The sequence below is a fragment of the Aspergillus ibericus genome, assembly GCF_003184845.1.
Source record: "Aspergillus ibericus CBS 121593 unplaced genomic scaffold BO80scaffold_10, whole genome shotgun sequence".
Lineage (NCBI taxonomy): Eukaryota > Fungi > Ascomycota > Eurotiomycetes > Eurotiales > Aspergillaceae > Aspergillus > Aspergillus ibericus.
This window is the reverse complement of record NW_020292108.1, coordinates 469,547-483,702: the sequence shown is the minus strand read 5'-3', so window position 1 is coordinate 483,702 and position 14,156 is coordinate 469,547. Positions and strand designations below refer to the sequence as shown.

Sequence of the window (14,156 nt, the reverse complement as noted above, 5' to 3'; positions counted from 1 at the left end):
GCCGGTGACCACGTGCCTGATCAGCTGATTGACCGAAGTGAAGAGGTGACCGGTCACATTCGTCCATTCTCTCATTGCATCCTTCAAGGCAATACAAGAGGGACGTTACCCCTAATGCAGCTACCTCTTAAGCGTGAGTCAACCCTCAAGGCGGAGACCTCGATTAAGACAACATATATACTAGCTAGCATCATCAACAGGCATGTCTCATGACATCTGCACATCACGCAACAGCAACAAAAAATCCCTTCTCTCCCTCCTTGCCCACCACCCGACTCCTCTCCAACAACTCATCCCCCACCGCCAACCGCAACCTCTCCGCCGTCGCCGGACTATGCAACACCAGCTCCCCTTCTACCCCATTATCCTTCCTCGCACTCCTCAACGCATCCCTCAGCGCAAACAATACCGTGGACCCCAAGAACAACGGCGGCTCTCCAATCCCCTTACTACTCTGAATACTCCTCAAATGGCCCCACTCCACGCCTTGCAGGAAACTCACATTGAACTCCTGCGGGATGTCACTAAACCCGGGGATTTTATATGTCCCTGGACCTCGGGTTGCGAGCTGTCCATTGCGCGTCCAGAGGGTTTCTTCCATGGTGAAGAGACCTTGGCCTTGCACGAAGGCGCCTTCGATCTGCCCGTAGTCGATGGCGGGGTTGATGGAGCACCCGACGTCCATTTTGATGTCGGTACGGAGGACCGTGTGGTCTCCTGTTAGGAGATCCAATTCGACTTCGGTGCAGGCGACGCCCTATTCTCATTAGCTCATTACACATCCGCCTCCGGGCATAAGGGGAGGTACCTGTGTGAAGTAATAATACATCGGCTTCACTGTCGCGGGGTCATAATTTCCCCATTTGTAGCCCACCTTGGGCATCTTCCAGAACCCGCTGGCTGCGAGGTTGACTCGGTCGCGATATGCGGCGTGCGCGATTGTTGCCATGTCTGCATCTTTGCCGAACTGTTCTCGATACGGACGCAGTCTCTCATTCAGCTGGTCGCATGCATTCTTGATCGCCATACCGTTGAGATCGCTTCCGGAGGAGGCAGCTGTCGGTGACGCGTTGGCAGTTTGATAGGACGAGGTATCCTGCGTGAAGATACTCTCCGGAGGTACGCTGAGCTCTTGTGCAGCGACCTGTACCATTTTCGTGTACAATCCCTGGCCCATTTCCGTGCCGCCGTGGTTGAGTAGCACTGACCCGTCGGTGTAGATCTTCACTGATGCACCGGCCTGGTTGAGATGCAGGGCTGTAGCGAAGGAGATACCGAATTTGGTCGGGATCAGACAGATGCCTCGTTTGCGGTAGCGGTGGGTGTTGTTGAAGCGAGTGATTTCGGCCCTGCGCTCGTCGTAGCGGGCCTCCTTTCGTACCTGTTCGAGCAGCATGGGTACGTGCCAATCCTGGTCGATGGGCTGCAGGAACGGGGTGAGTTGACCTTGCTGATACAAGTTCTTCAATCGCAGCGTGTCCACGTCAATGCCTAATCCCTCAGCCACCGCATTCATATAGCTCTCGGCGATGAACATGGCCTGCGGTCCACCGAATCCTCGGAAGGCCGTGTTGCTGTGCGTATTTGTCTTGCACACCCATCCGCGAATATGCACGTTGGGGAAGTTATAGCAGTTCTCTAGATGCGTGCAGCAGCGGTCCATCACGGCGCTGCTCATATCAAGCGAGAAGCCCGCGTTGTTGTATACGTCGGCATCTAGGGCCATGAGGGTGCCGTCGTTCATGACTCCCACCTTCCAGCGACATTGGAAGGGGTGTCGTTGCCCGCTGGTCATCATGTCTTCGTCCCGGTTGAGCATGGCGCGGACGGGTCGGCGGGTCTTCTTCGCTGCGATGGCCAGAAGACAGGCGAGTGGAGTGCTTCGCGATTCTTTGCCCCCGAAGGCGCCGCCCATCCGTTTGACTCGGACGTTGATTCGGTTCGCGGGGACAGCGGTGACCATGCTGACGAATTCTTGACATTCGAGGCTGGGAACATTAGTGCTGATTGTTAGGCTGTGTAGGGGAACATACGTATTCTGCGTCGACGACCATACATCCATCGATCCATCCTCAGGATGCGGTACTACCAACGCGGCATTTGTCTCGAGGTAAAAGTGCTCCTGGCCGCCCATACGGATGGTTCCGCTGAACACGCGGTCGCATTTGTCAAACACATCCCTCATCTTCTCCGGAGGCGCCCCCTTGCGCAGCTCCTTACCATGCGGGAAGAAGCTCTTTGCCGCGATGGCTTCATCGATGGTTAGAATCGGGGGGAGATCCTCGTAGACAACCTGCACGGCGCGGGCTGCTGCTTGTGCCTGGAGCGCTGTCTCTGCATAGACGAGGCCAATGGGCTGACCGTGAGAGGTGACCTTGTCGACGGCGAAGAAAGGCTCATTATGCACGATCGGACCCCAGACGTTCTTGTCTGGCGGGATGCTGGTGTGGTCGATGTATCCGACCGCGCGGCCTGGCTCTAGAGCAGGCGTCCAGTCGACCGAGATGATCTTGGCATGGGCGCGCTGTGACAGCACTATGGCGCCGTAGAGTTCTCGGTGCTGCGGCGGCATGTCGTCGACATATTCGGCTTCACCTGTGGTGTGTTTCAGGCCTGAGAGGTGCGGCATCTGCTTTCCCACCACACGTTGCTCGTGCGGATTGTAGTTGTCGCGCGTGCCGTGGGAGATTTGACGGTGAATTTCTTGCGTCACGTCGGGGTCTGCTGAAGCTAGCTGAAAGTCGGCCAACACTTCGTTCCAAAAGCGGAAAAAGAGAGACAGCGCGAGGGTCCGGCGGTAGGTCGCCATTCCACCTGGGACCGAGAAGGGGAGGTTGAAGTCCTCGAGGATGGCATCAAGAGTGGCATCGAGGACGGCCTTGACGCCCCATTTCTTGCCGTGCAGGGCGCTCTGCGCGTGTCGCGCGAGCAGGGTGATAGGCGCCATGCCACCGTAGGCGAGGGAGACCTCGGTGACCGTGTTGTCTGGAGCCAGACGCACGCGGAATGCAGCGGTCACGATGGCGATATCGTCGTCTTTGCGCTTGGATTGCTTGTAGGATTTGGTAATCTCACGGACGCCAGGTGGCGGCAAAGGAACTCGGATCTGGGTGATGATGCTGCCGCGGGGCAACGCGGTCTTGCGATAGCCCAAGAACATGTCCGACATGAGTATCGAAGTTTCCTCGGTCCGCGTTCGGGCCACCACGGTGGCGTTGACAGCCAAGAGCACCGGGTTCATGTCAGAGATGGGCGAGGCAGTCGCAATGTTGCCTGCCAGCGAGGCGGCGTTGCGGATCTGACGACCCGCAAAGTAGCGCAGCACCTTGGCTGTCGCCGAGATGACGGAGCCGCGAGGGCCGAGACTGGGGAGAAGTCGGTCGCATTCGGTTTCGATGTCGCTGAGCGAGGTGTTGCCTCCGATGACTACCTCCGTGATGGTGCCGTTTTTCTCTACCGGTGTGACGTGTGACAGCTCGTCAAGGTCGCCAACAAACACAGAGACAGCAAACTCGGCACCTTTGAAGCGGATGTCTACCTGGACCTCGCTGGCACCGCCGACTAACGTGGCTGATGGGCAGCGGGCTAGGATGTCCAGCGTCTGCGCGAGGGTCACTGGGCGCAGCCAGGCTTTGGTATCATCGGTGTAGCAGAGCAACTGCGGACTGAGCTTGGCCAGACCAGGAGGAAAGATGAGCTCGGTGTTGGGGGTGTACGGGCGGAATGCAATTTGAGGAACAGCGGTTTCTTTCACATCCTTGTCGACCTCTGTATCCGGAGTAGATACACTGGTGCGCGAGCTAGCCCGGTCCGACGCCGACGAGCAGGACGACCCGGGAGTATCTCTGCAACATCCTCCAGGACGCCCACAGGACGGCGGCCGGGACGTCTCCGACTCGGACTCCACTGTATCCTCCGTAGGTGATCGCGTGCGCACGGCCAGACGAGCCCGGAGATCCTCCTGGACAAAGGTCTTGGCGGCCTGCAGAATGGGCTTATACCCGGTGCAGCGACAGAGGTTTCCATCCAGATGTCCCTTCATCTCGATATCATCCTCGGACAGGTTGAAGTCACCCGTGTCCGGATCGTAGGCATTGCGCACGAGGGCATACAGCGACATGACAATGCCGGGGGTGCAGAATCCGCATCTACCTCGTCAGAACCCGATCCCGACCCAGAACCAGACACTTACTGCGACCCATGGAGCTTAGCCAATCTCTCCTGTAGTGGATGCGGGTGATCGATATTGCCGAGACCTTCCACCGTGATGACATGTTTTCCGGCCACTGGGCTGTCAGTCAGGCCTCCCATGGATCGGGAACGTACCTCCAATGAGCGGATACAGGCAGGCGTTGACGGCGCGGTGGCGAATGTGCCGACCGTCTCGGGTTTGTAGGACCACCGTACAGGCACCGCACCCTCCCTCGCCGCAGCCCAGCTTGGTGCCTTTTAGGCCATGTTGGGAGCGGATAAAATCCAGTAAGGTCCAGTGGGGGTTGGGGTTGGGAAGAGCGACGGGGGTGCCGTTGAGATAGAAGGAGAGGGTGGATGTCGCATTGCCTGTGGCGAGGAACTCTTGTAGCGCGGTCGGAAGGACCATGATGGCCTTAGGATGTGAACATAGTACTGATGAGATGAGAGATGGGGAGGTTGACGAGGTTACGAAGTTACGAGGTTGACGAGGGGCAGATGAGTGCGCTGGCACACGTGCAGCTGGAGCTGCACCTCTCGTCATACTGCAGCTCGGAAGTGGAGGGTGGCACCAAGGGTGGGGGATTACCGATCCTGAGATTACGATACGGGCGATAGCAGCTATCAGCTCCATCCTTACAAGAGTGGATGAGATGTTCACATACCCATGCTATCGTCAATGGCTATATCTATCCGCCAATTTCCTTGTATATTGAACCAATTAACCAACAATTCATTCTGCACTAATCATGGGCTCCATCACCAACTCCGATCCCCTCTTCCAGCCTCTCCAGCTAGGAGCTCTATCCCTCTCCCACCGGGTAGTACAAGCCCCATGCACCCGGATGCGGGCGACCAAAGAATCCGACGGGGTGTATGTCCCCAATGACTTAATGGTAGAATACTACAGCCAACGGGCCACCCCGGGGGGCCTTCTGATCACCGAAGCCACCCCAATCAGCCGCTACGTATGCCCCCCCAAGCTCCCCCCCCCGCCAAAAAAATCCAACTAACCCTAAGTAATGAATCAGGCCGCCGGCTACCCCAACGTCCCCGGCATTTTCACCCCCTCGCAAACCACCGCCTGGAAGACCATAACCTCCGCCGTACACGCCAAAGGCGGGCTCATCGTGTGCCAACTCTGGCACGTCGGGCGCGCGACCGTCCCCTCCCTCCTGGACAACCACCCCGTCCTCGCCCCCAGCACCATCCCCATCACCGGCCCCGCCCTAACCGGAACCCCCTACGCCCTTCACCCGCCCCGCGCCATGACCATCCCTGAAATCCACACCGTCGTGGCCGACTACGCCGCGGCGGCCCAACGCGCTATCGCTGCTGGCTTCGACGGAGTGGAAATCCACGCCGCGAACGGATACCTCCTCGACCAGTTTTTGCACGATAATGTGAATACCCGGGACGATGAATACGGGGGGAGTGTAGCGAAGCGAGCGCGGATTGTGCTGGAGACCATCGCAGCAGTGAGTAGCGCGATTGGTGCGGACCGGGTGGGGGTGCGGTTGTCACCGTATAATTATTTCCAGGATACGAGGGATTCGGATCCCCAGAGGCACTGGGTGGAGGTTTGTCAGTTGATTGCGGGGATGGAGGGGGGGGTCAGGCCGGCGTATGTGCATATGGTGGAGCCGCGGTTTGATGAGGTGTTGGATGAGAGTGCGAAGATGGCGTCGTTGCCGGGGTCGAAGCCCGGGTTGGATGTGTTTCGGGCGGTGTTGAAGGAGGCCGGGGTGGGGTTTATTGCGGCGGGGGGGTTTGATGGGGTGAATGCTAAACTGAAGGTGGGTGGGGGGGGAGCGGACGCGGTGGCGTTTGGGAGGTGGTTTATTGCGAACCCGGATTTGCCGAGACGGTTGGCGGAGGGGTGGGAGTTGGGGAGGTATGATCGGGGGACGTTTTATGGGGCGGAACCGGCGGAGAGGGGGTATACGGATTATCCGGTTTATAAGGAATAGAGCTGAGGAGGATGATGGATTTGGATGTATACATGCAAGATGGACCGATATGCAGACAGACATACAAAAGCAAAAGCAGACCAAGAATCACCCCAACCCCACCAACACCTTCATCGCATCATGCACCACCGCCCACCGTACCGTGGCCAACTGGCCCGCCATCATCCGCACCAAGCCAGTTGTATCAAACCGCCCTTCGAGCGCCCTCAACTCGCCTAACCCTCCACACGTCGTCATGGCCACGATCAAACTCGCCAGATCGGTGCCCCCGTCCCCTCCACCATGGCTTCTTCCACCGCCCCCTCCGCTAGTAAGAGTATGGATACCCCCATGAAACGCCCACACCACCAACGTCCCCAAATACAAACACCAGGGAAAGTGAAACGCGTCCATCTGCTCCCATTCATGGAGACTCATTACCGCGTCGTGGAGGAGTCCGGCCGCGTGTTTGACCGCGATGACCACACTATCCCCGCCACCTCCAGCATCCCGATCCGTATTCTGTATCCACCTCCCCACGACCCCCCGGGAACGCAGCACATCCCCCTCCGTCACCCCCCGTCCCAGAACCCTCCCCGCCCCCGCCGCAATCTGCAAATCCAACACCTCCACCCGCAGCGCCACATGCGCCACATGATACAGCGCATTCGCGGCCATTTTAACCCCCAGGAACCGATCCCCGGACTGCATCGCCCCGGGGAATAACTTCATAGCCAGACAGTCCGCATCGAAGTCCACTTTCCAGCGATCGTACGACCGGGCCATGCGGTGCGTCCAGATGCCGACTTTGTCGGGCGAGGTGGAGCGGAGAGTCGTTTGGTCGCGGCGTTTGAGGTCGGCGGAGATGGACATGAGGCCGTGGAGGAGGAGGGTGCGGGAGAGGGGGTTCAACGATTTGCATCTTGATCTGGGGGTGGGGGATGGGGTGATGTAGGTTTTTAGGACGGGGAGAAATAGAGCGGGGGGTTGGGGGGATATGGAGAGGGAATTGGCCCATGCTTCTGCGGTGGGTGCGTCCCATGATGCAGGGGGGCAAGGGAGGCCGGACCGGATCTCAAACGCAGACATGCATAAGGATTGCGAGAAGAGGACCGCGTGCTGGGTATCCCACATGAAGCAGTGCATGGCGACGCGCTTTTTTTGTTCATTTTGCATGGCGGTGTGCCATGCGGCGGTTAGGGTTTCTCCCGATTGAGACGGAGATGGGGGGTGGGATTGGCGAATGGAACAGCAATCACTCCGACGAATCAGTTTAATCAACACGCAATGAAACAGTTGTGCGCGTTCACGCTGTTTCGGCCCCGCGCGCATCTTCCCGAAACAGTCGATCAGGAGCATTGCTTGCAGAATCCACAGGTCGGGTTGTGGGGAAAAGTCGGCGTGGCAGAACAGGTGGTTGCGGAGGGAGTCGTGGATTCCTACCGCCAGTTGGTGCGCTTCGCGACTGCTGTAGGTGGCGCCCATGGAGACGATGGCGGCGAGGAGGACGGGGGGCGTGGTTGGTGGGTGGAAGGTGGGTTGGTGGATCAGGGGATAGGTGGTGTTGAAACGGGTGAAGAAGAGGTCGCTGTAGGATTGGAGGGAGGGGAGAGAGAGGAGGGGGGAGTCCAGGGGGGTGGGGTGGCCGTCGATGCCCAGGGGGGAATTTTGGGAAACCAGCGTGAGGATGCCGTGGCGGGCGGAGTCGGTCAGGACGGGGAGGTGAGGAGATGGGTTGGATTGTAGCAGAGAGGGCCCGTCCATCCAGTCTAGGTTGATGTTGTCCGGAGGGTCGGGGATAAAGTCGCCGCGTTCGACAAATGAAGCAGCCTCCAGTAGTACTGAGGAGCCGTCGCGGTCGAAGATGGGCTTAGGGTTGTCGATGGGAAGAGGGTCGGCAAAACTGACCATCTCAGGTCCCAACGGAAGGTCAAACGGCTGAAACGCATCGTCGAGGGAGGCCACGTCGAACAGCCAGTTGTAGTTGTGAGTGGCCGCAAAAGGCATGTTGAAGTCGGTGGCTGTAGCAGATTAGATGAGAGCAGGTAGTTAGTTGGTGTGGGGGTGTACCGGTATCTAGATTAAACAGATCGCCCATCCCATCCAGTCCCAAGCTCCAAGAGCCATCGGCAGCATCAAATTGTCCCGGGATGGGCTCGACATAGGGCTCGAACGGGCCGCTGGGCATCATCGGGGCCAGCAACGGGTCCGGCTCATCCAGCGACAAACAGGACGGATCACTAGCCGACGTCGGTGGCGACACAGGAGCATAGTCTTGGGCACTGGTAACGGAAATGGACGAGGAAGACGCCGAGGAGGAGGGCATGGCACTGGCGCGAGATTGTCGCTTCGGAGGACGAGTGATGATCGTGCCATCGCCAGCTCGGCGGGTGCGTTTCCTCGTCTCTAACACTCCTAATCCTGGCCCTCCCGCCTCCTCATCGCGTTTGGCATGGCGCATCAGATGGCGACCTGGTGGTCAGCTGGGTACCCGTTGAGACAGACGTGGTCACCTACTCAGCAAATCCGGTCGACGGAAATGCACCGAGCACCGCTCACAGGTATACCCATCCCGGGCAGCTTCATGGTTAAGGGCATGGCGACGCAGATGCTCAGCACGCGTAAAAGCCTTGCCGCAACTGGGCCAATCACACACGTGCGACTTCATGGGGATCATTTGTCAAACAATATGCAGTGTAGGGGTCAACCTCATATTTATTATCGCCGGCCGAAGCCGGCAGATAAGCTGGGGAAGCACCCGCGAATGACCTGCTGCGGGGAACTTTTATCTATGGACCGACATTATTAATCGGTCTATCGCCAATGGATACGATATCTGATACAAGCTACAGAAAGTACCGCCAGTTCGGATCATCCTCGCCCTCTCCCAATTGGCGCGTGTCCACTTCGCCCGGACGCACTCGTCGGCCTTGTAGCCGATCACGCCGGCCATTTTCCCGACGCATCCACCAGCCCAGCCCGGTCACCGTCACGATGGCCACCCCGTTGCAGCAGCAGGTTGCCACCAGAGTGGGGATATACCTAATGGTCAGAATGCCCCCTATGCATCATGAATGAGGAGGACTTACTTTGGAGCATACTCGGTGCGAAAGGTCGCCGCGCTTAAGATTCCCGCAAGATTGCCCAGCCCGACAAAGAAGCCCGTGTTGGCGGCGCGCGAGTTTTCGTGCATGTTGTTGTTGTTGTGCCACGCATGGACCAGGGCCGATGGGATATACGCTCCGGCTGCCATGAGGAAGCAGGCAAAATACGCGACGCCTTTATGGTTGAGGACGTCGATGGTCGCGAGGATGAGCATGCCGACCAAAGACACCACCAGCGAGAACACGATATGGAACGTCCGCTCCCGGAAGTAGTCGGACGATTTAGCGACACAAAGCAGTACGACGGCACCGACGAGATTGGGAGCGACCGTCCAGAGGTTCGTCTTGACCGTCGAGAAGCCCAGCCGTTCAACAATCTGTTTGTCAGTATGCATCCGCGTAGAGGACCGCAACTTACCAGTGGGAAAAAGTTCATCGCGGTCGCATATGCTACCGGATAGGTGAATGTGATGATGCACCAGATCGGAAACTTCCAGTCCTTCCACGTCTCAAATGCCGCCTTCAAATCCAGTCCAGTGTCGACTTCGGATGAAGTATCGCGGAGCTGGCGGGCTGTCGCTGCGGCCCGCTCCCGCTCATTAAGGAACCACGCCGTCCGGGGATTCCCAGGCAGCCAGAAGAAGCAGACAATGCCTGTCACAAAGGTCATGGAACCCTCGATGATAAACAGCCACTGCCATCCCTTCACAGCCGGGTCGTTGATCTGGAAGACCCCAAACGAGATGAGCCCGCTAAAGGCCGAGGCCAGCACGGAAAACGACTGCACGATGGCCAGCCGGAAGCCCATCTCGCCGCGGGTGTAGAACAGCGTCAGGTAAAACGCCGCTCCGGCAAAGAAACCGGCCTCAAACACTCTGTTTCGTTAGATGGGACTGAATCGGTGGCAGAAACTTACCCCAGGATCATGCGCACGGCAATCATGCTGCCAAAGTCTTTGACGGCACATTGACAGAGGGCGAGAATGCCCCAGACCACGGTCACTGACCATTAGCCATGTCCGAGTAAGTGGGATTGACTTACTGAAGGACAATGTAAGGCGTCCCCCGTATCGCTTGAGCAGCAGATTCCATGGCAGGTCGCACAGTCCGAACGGGATATAGAATAGCAGCACCATCAACGAGTAGTCGTTTCCCACCAGATGGATATCTTGGTCGAGGCCATCGGTTTTTGCATTGGCCAAATTGCTCTGCTTCATTAGCAAGGTCTAGCAGCTTTCGGGGAACATACTCGGTCCATGCAGTCAAAAAAGTACATCTACTCAGTCAGTATTGTCAGCATCATGGGTCACAGGGTCAACTCACCAGGCACAGCAGTGGCAGCACATAAAGGTCCACCTTGCGCACTATTCAGTCAGTACACGTCTGAGAGCGAGGTGGCTACCGACCATAAGATCGTTCTGCATCACCGTCAATGTAGGTACTCTCCCCAACCTTGGCGGATTCAGCCGAAACGGCCACTGCTTTTTCCACCTGATCGATCGCCATGGTGTCTGGATTGACTCCGATGCAGCTGGTCCCTGGTCGGCTGATATAGACATTGATCTGCCGTGTAACCTGCAAGGGGTCTCACATTTCCTGTTTTGGGCCAGCCGAGCTGACGTAGAGTATTCTCGGCTGCCACTGGCCAGGCCATGAAGATACCCCAATCGTGCATTCTCCGCATTCCTTATCACCGATCGCAGATCTCCATCTGCCCCCACCCTTGTCTATCGTGATCAAAGATGGAGGCCGGACTTCTGTCCGATATTTGTTGCGAAGTTGCCCCTCATCGCAGGGATGCGGAATATATTCACTGCGAACCACGATACCAGAACATTACCACAACAAGCATCATCATCATGGCTCCCAGTGCGCCCCCAATTCTCGATTTCTCTTCCTTCTACGGTGAGGATAGTGCGGCCAAGGCCCAGCTGGTCGAAGCAGTGCGCAATTCGTGCCTCTACAATGGTTTCTTCCAGATCACCGGCCATCGCGTGCCGCTTGAATTGCAGCGACGAGTGATGCGCTGCGCTCAGCGCTTCTTTGACCTCCCACTCGAAGAGAAGCTCAAGATTGACAAAAGTGAGTGCCCCCATCGCCACGACGGTCTTTACTAATGGCATAGACCGCAACACCTTCAACCGTGGCTACGAACTCCTCCGCTCGCAGATGCTCGAAGTCGGCACCGGTCCGGAGCTCAAAGAAGGCTTGTACATCGGCCAGGAAATCCCCGAAGACCATCCCTACTACATCCAGAAGAAGCTCAACAGCGGACCGAACCAATGGCCCCCGACCGTGGAAGACAAGGAGGAGTTTCAGCGCACCTCGATGGAATACTACAATGCCGTGTTTGATCTGGCCAAAGATGTGCTAGCCCTGCTGGCACTCACCCTGGACGTAACCGAGGACTACTTCGACCCGCTCACCGACGGCGCCGTCGCGACCATGCGCATGCTACACTACCCCGCCCAGCCCAAGGACGCCGACGAGAAGCTAAACCGGGGCATTGGCGCACACACCGACTTTGGATGCATCACGCTGCTGCTGCAGGACGAGGTCGATGGCCTGCAGGTTCTGGATGCTCCCACCGGCGAATGGCTAGATGTAAGTACTGCCACCAGTCACCACTGCAGCATCTAACCTGCCCAGGTCCAACCCGTCCCTGGGGCCTACGTGGTCAATCTCGGCAATCTCTTCATGCGCATGGCCAACGACCAATACAAATCGAATATCCACCGCGTGATCAACAAGTCTGGTCGCGAGCGCTACTCCATTCCTTTCTTCTTCAGCGGAAACCCGGACTATCTGTGTGAGTGTCTGCCGAATTGCCGTGCGGAAGGCGAGGACCCCAAGTATCCGCCCATCACGGTGGAGGATATGGTGACGGCGTCGTATAAAGAGAGCTACGGTCGGGCGGAGCAGTATAAGCGGGAGATGGAAACTGCCAAGATGAAGATGGAAACGGTGCCGACTGCGGCGGCAGTGGGGGCTTAGTGTAGTCGCTGTATGCTAGTTACGTGCATAACATGATTCAGCTCAGTATTCACCTATAAATTCAGTCATTATACCCGTATAATTATGCCCGATAGGATCACAGGTCCATGCTCTCCTGCATGTCACCGATAGCACCCGGGATAACCTCAGAAGTGGAGGTCCAAACACGCGATAGCGTCCCCCACCCTTGGCCATCGATAAGATTGCCTGTATCAGATTGTCAGCCGTCAGACACCTCCATAACCCTAGGTGGAGATAGTATTTGATCACGGTCTGGATACCACTCATGCACCAACAGTCACACAATGGACGACATTCAACAAGAGCAGAAGCGGGATGTCTCCCAGGAGTATGCCAATAGCATCGTTGGTGAAGAGAAGGGGGTCGTCATTGACGACCCTGCCGTGGAGCAGTTCTATGGCTCTTCGACGACTGAGGCCTACCGGCTCAAGTCGGAACTCGTGGGGAAGTGCATGGAGGAGATCGGGATGGGGCGGTATGCCTCCTCCATCCAAAGTGAGAGTGTATACTGATGATACAGGTTTCAATGGAAGCTATTTATTGTGACTGGATTTGGATGGATTGTGGATAATGTTGGTACTCTTCCGAGATCATCATGACTCGACTAATCATGCAGTTCGCCTCCCAAGGCATCAGTAGCGTTCAACCCGCCATCAAACTCGAATTCCCCGGCATCGTGCAGGTCAGTTACAGCTCTGTGGCATACTATACCGGGTTGATCCTCGGCGCGTCATTCTGGGGCATTTCCAGTGACTTGATCGGCCGGAAGCCGGCATTCAATTCAACTCTTCTGCTGGCGGGCATATTTCTCTGTGGTGCGGCGGGCACTATGAACTTTGTGGCATTCAGTGCCATGTGGGTGGTCATTGGGACGGCGGCGGGTGGTAATGTCCCGGTGGATTCGATGATATTTTTGGAATTTGTGCCTGGAAGGTGAGTAATCGTTCCCTGGGTGCTGCAGTGTGCTAATTGTCAGTCATCAATATCTCCTCACGGCCTTGTCAGCGTGGTGGAATCTAGGACAGTTGATCGTCTCGCTACTGGCCTGGGTCTTCCTGGCCAACTTTGCCTGTCCGAGTGATTCCACGCCGGGGACGTGTCATCGGAGCGAGAACATGGGGTGGTATGCATGCCTCCACCCTTTTCAGGTCATATTTTCACACTGTCCAGGAGATACACACTCATCACGCTGGGTGCCCTCTCCCTCGCATTCACCTGCATCCGATGGTTCATCTTCAAGCTCCCTGAAACCCCCCGCTACCTTCTCTCCCAAGGCAAAGACCAAGCCGCCGTCGACGCAGTCAACTACGTTGCCCGGGAGAACAGCAAACCCGAACCCTTGACCATCGGGATGTTCCAAGAAATCGACGCCCGACTCGGCATCACATCGTGTGAATCCAACGGCCCCGGTCTCACCACCAAACAAATCATCCAAGAGAACATGAAAGACTTTCGCTCGACGCACTATCAAGCCCTGTTTGCCACTCACAAACTAGGCCTCCACACCACCATCATCTGGGCCATCTGGCTAACCATCGGTGCCCACCCCCCACCCCTAATACCCCCATACCTCCATCTTCCTATCTACTAACAGGTACAGGAATCGCCTACCCTTTGTACTTCAACTTCCTCCCCTCCTACCTGGCCACCAAGTTCTCCTCCGACTCTTCGCTTACCACCACCTACCGCGACTACTGCATCGAATCCGCCGTGGGCGTCGTGGGCCCGATATCCGCTGCCTACCTCGTCACCACGTTCTTCGGCCGTCGCTGGATGATGGGAATTTCCTCTATCATCACCGGCGTGTTCCTCTTCGCATACGTAGGGGTTAATAACCCGACCTCGAGTTTAGCATTCGCTTGTATCACCGGCATGTTAGGGAATTTCGGTACCCCCCC

The 14,156-nt window shown here is 57.2% G+C and overlaps 5 protein-coding genes across 5 annotated transcripts in view; 2 read left to right on the top strand and 3 right to left on the bottom strand.

The window, feature by feature from the left end:
- Window positions 1–88: 88 nt before the first annotated feature.
- On the bottom strand, window positions 89–4,664 carry BO80DRAFT_377219 (xanthine dehydrogenase). The gene is made up of 5 exons (XM_025716690.1): window positions 4,327–4,664; window positions 4,193–4,286; window positions 2,034–4,148; window positions 809–1,988; window positions 89–757 (listed from the first exon to the last, which is right to left on the bottom strand). Exons 1-5 carry the CDS (start codon window positions 4,598–4,600, stop codon window positions 224–226), a joined length of 4,197 nt encoding a protein of 1,398 aa, XP_025577592.1. The 5' UTR covers window positions 4,601–4,664; the 3' UTR covers window positions 89–223.
- A 276-nt stretch (window positions 4,665–4,940) lies between these two features.
- On the top strand, window positions 4,941–6,146 carry BO80DRAFT_377215 (alkene reductase; the record flags this gene model as incomplete). Its single annotated transcript, XM_025716689.1, has 2 exons — window positions 4,941–5,159; window positions 5,223–6,146. Coding segments are annotated over 2 exons (1,143 nt in total), but the record flags the coding sequence as incomplete, so codon positions are not given.
- Window positions 6,147–6,170: 24 nt separating this feature from the next.
- On the bottom strand, window positions 6,171–8,855 carry BO80DRAFT_377212 (C2H2 finger domain transcription factor). The gene is made up of 3 exons (XM_025716688.1): window positions 8,658–8,855; window positions 8,211–8,612; window positions 6,171–8,161 (listed from the first exon to the last, which is right to left on the bottom strand). The coding sequence occupies exons 1-3, from the start codon at window positions 8,815–8,817 to the stop codon at window positions 6,249–6,251; spliced, it is 2,475 nt and encodes an 824-aa protein (XP_025577590.1). The 5' UTR covers window positions 8,818–8,855; the 3' UTR covers window positions 6,171–6,248.
- A 131-nt stretch (window positions 8,856–8,986) lies between these two features.
- Window positions 8,987–10,749, bottom strand: BO80DRAFT_402234 (pantothenate transporter; the record flags this gene model as incomplete). The annotated part of the gene is made up of 8 exons (XM_025717600.1): window positions 8,987–9,182; window positions 9,230–9,621; window positions 9,663–10,119; window positions 10,161–10,245; window positions 10,286–10,451; window positions 10,493–10,519; window positions 10,567–10,607; window positions 10,650–10,749. 8 exons carry the CDS (start codon window positions 10,747–10,749, stop codon window positions 8,987–8,989), a joined length of 1,464 nt encoding a protein of 487 aa, XP_025577589.1.
- A 353-nt stretch (window positions 10,750–11,102) lies between these two features.
- The window catches only part of BO80DRAFT_453441 (Clavaminate synthase-like protein), a gene marked incomplete at both ends in the record, with an annotated part of 3,481 nt that continues 427 nt past the window's right edge, over window positions 11,103–14,156 (top strand). Inside the window, 10 exons of the mRNA XM_025722004.1 lie at window positions 11,103–11,325; window positions 11,369–11,847; window positions 11,893–12,164; window positions 12,279–12,340; window positions 12,613–12,733; window positions 12,779–12,830; window positions 12,875–13,191; window positions 13,235–13,381; window positions 13,429–13,796; window positions 13,859–14,146. Coding sequence (XP_025577588.1) covers window positions 11,103–11,325; window positions 11,369–11,847; window positions 11,893–12,164; window positions 12,279–12,340; window positions 12,613–12,733; window positions 12,779–12,830; window positions 12,875–13,191; window positions 13,235–13,381; window positions 13,429–13,796; window positions 13,859–14,146 — 2,329 coding nt within the window. The remainder of the gene's footprint in view (window positions 11,326–11,368; window positions 11,848–11,892; window positions 12,165–12,278; window positions 12,341–12,612; window positions 12,734–12,778; window positions 12,831–12,874; window positions 13,192–13,234; window positions 13,382–13,428; window positions 13,797–13,858; window positions 14,147–14,156) is intronic.

Bases quoted from the DNA above. Each gene is read 5' to 3' on its own strand.
- BO80DRAFT_377212 (XM_025716688.1), bottom strand. From the start codon at position 8,817: ATGATCCCCATGAAGTCGCACGTGTGTGATTGGCCCAGTTGCGGCAAG. The intron at 8,613-8,657 runs GTAGGTGACCAC...GCTGACCACCAG, and splicing joins CCGTCGACCGGATTTGCTGA to GTCGCCATCTGATGCGCCAT. The intron at 8,162-8,210 runs GTACACCCCCAC...AATCTGCTACAG, and splicing joins TCTGTTTAATCTAGATACCG to CCACCGACTTCAACATGCCT.
- BO80DRAFT_377219 (XM_025716690.1), bottom strand. From the start codon at position 4,600: ATGGTCCTTCCGACCGCGCTACAAGAGTTCCTCGCCACAGGCAATGCG. The intron at 1,989-2,033 runs GTATGTTCCCCT...TAATGTTCCCAG, and splicing joins TGGTCGTCGACGCAGAATAC to CCTCGAATGTCAAGAATTCG. The intron at 758-808 runs GTACCTCCCCTT...TAATGAGAATAG, and splicing joins TGTATTATTACTTCACACAG to GGCGTCGCCTGCACCGAAGT.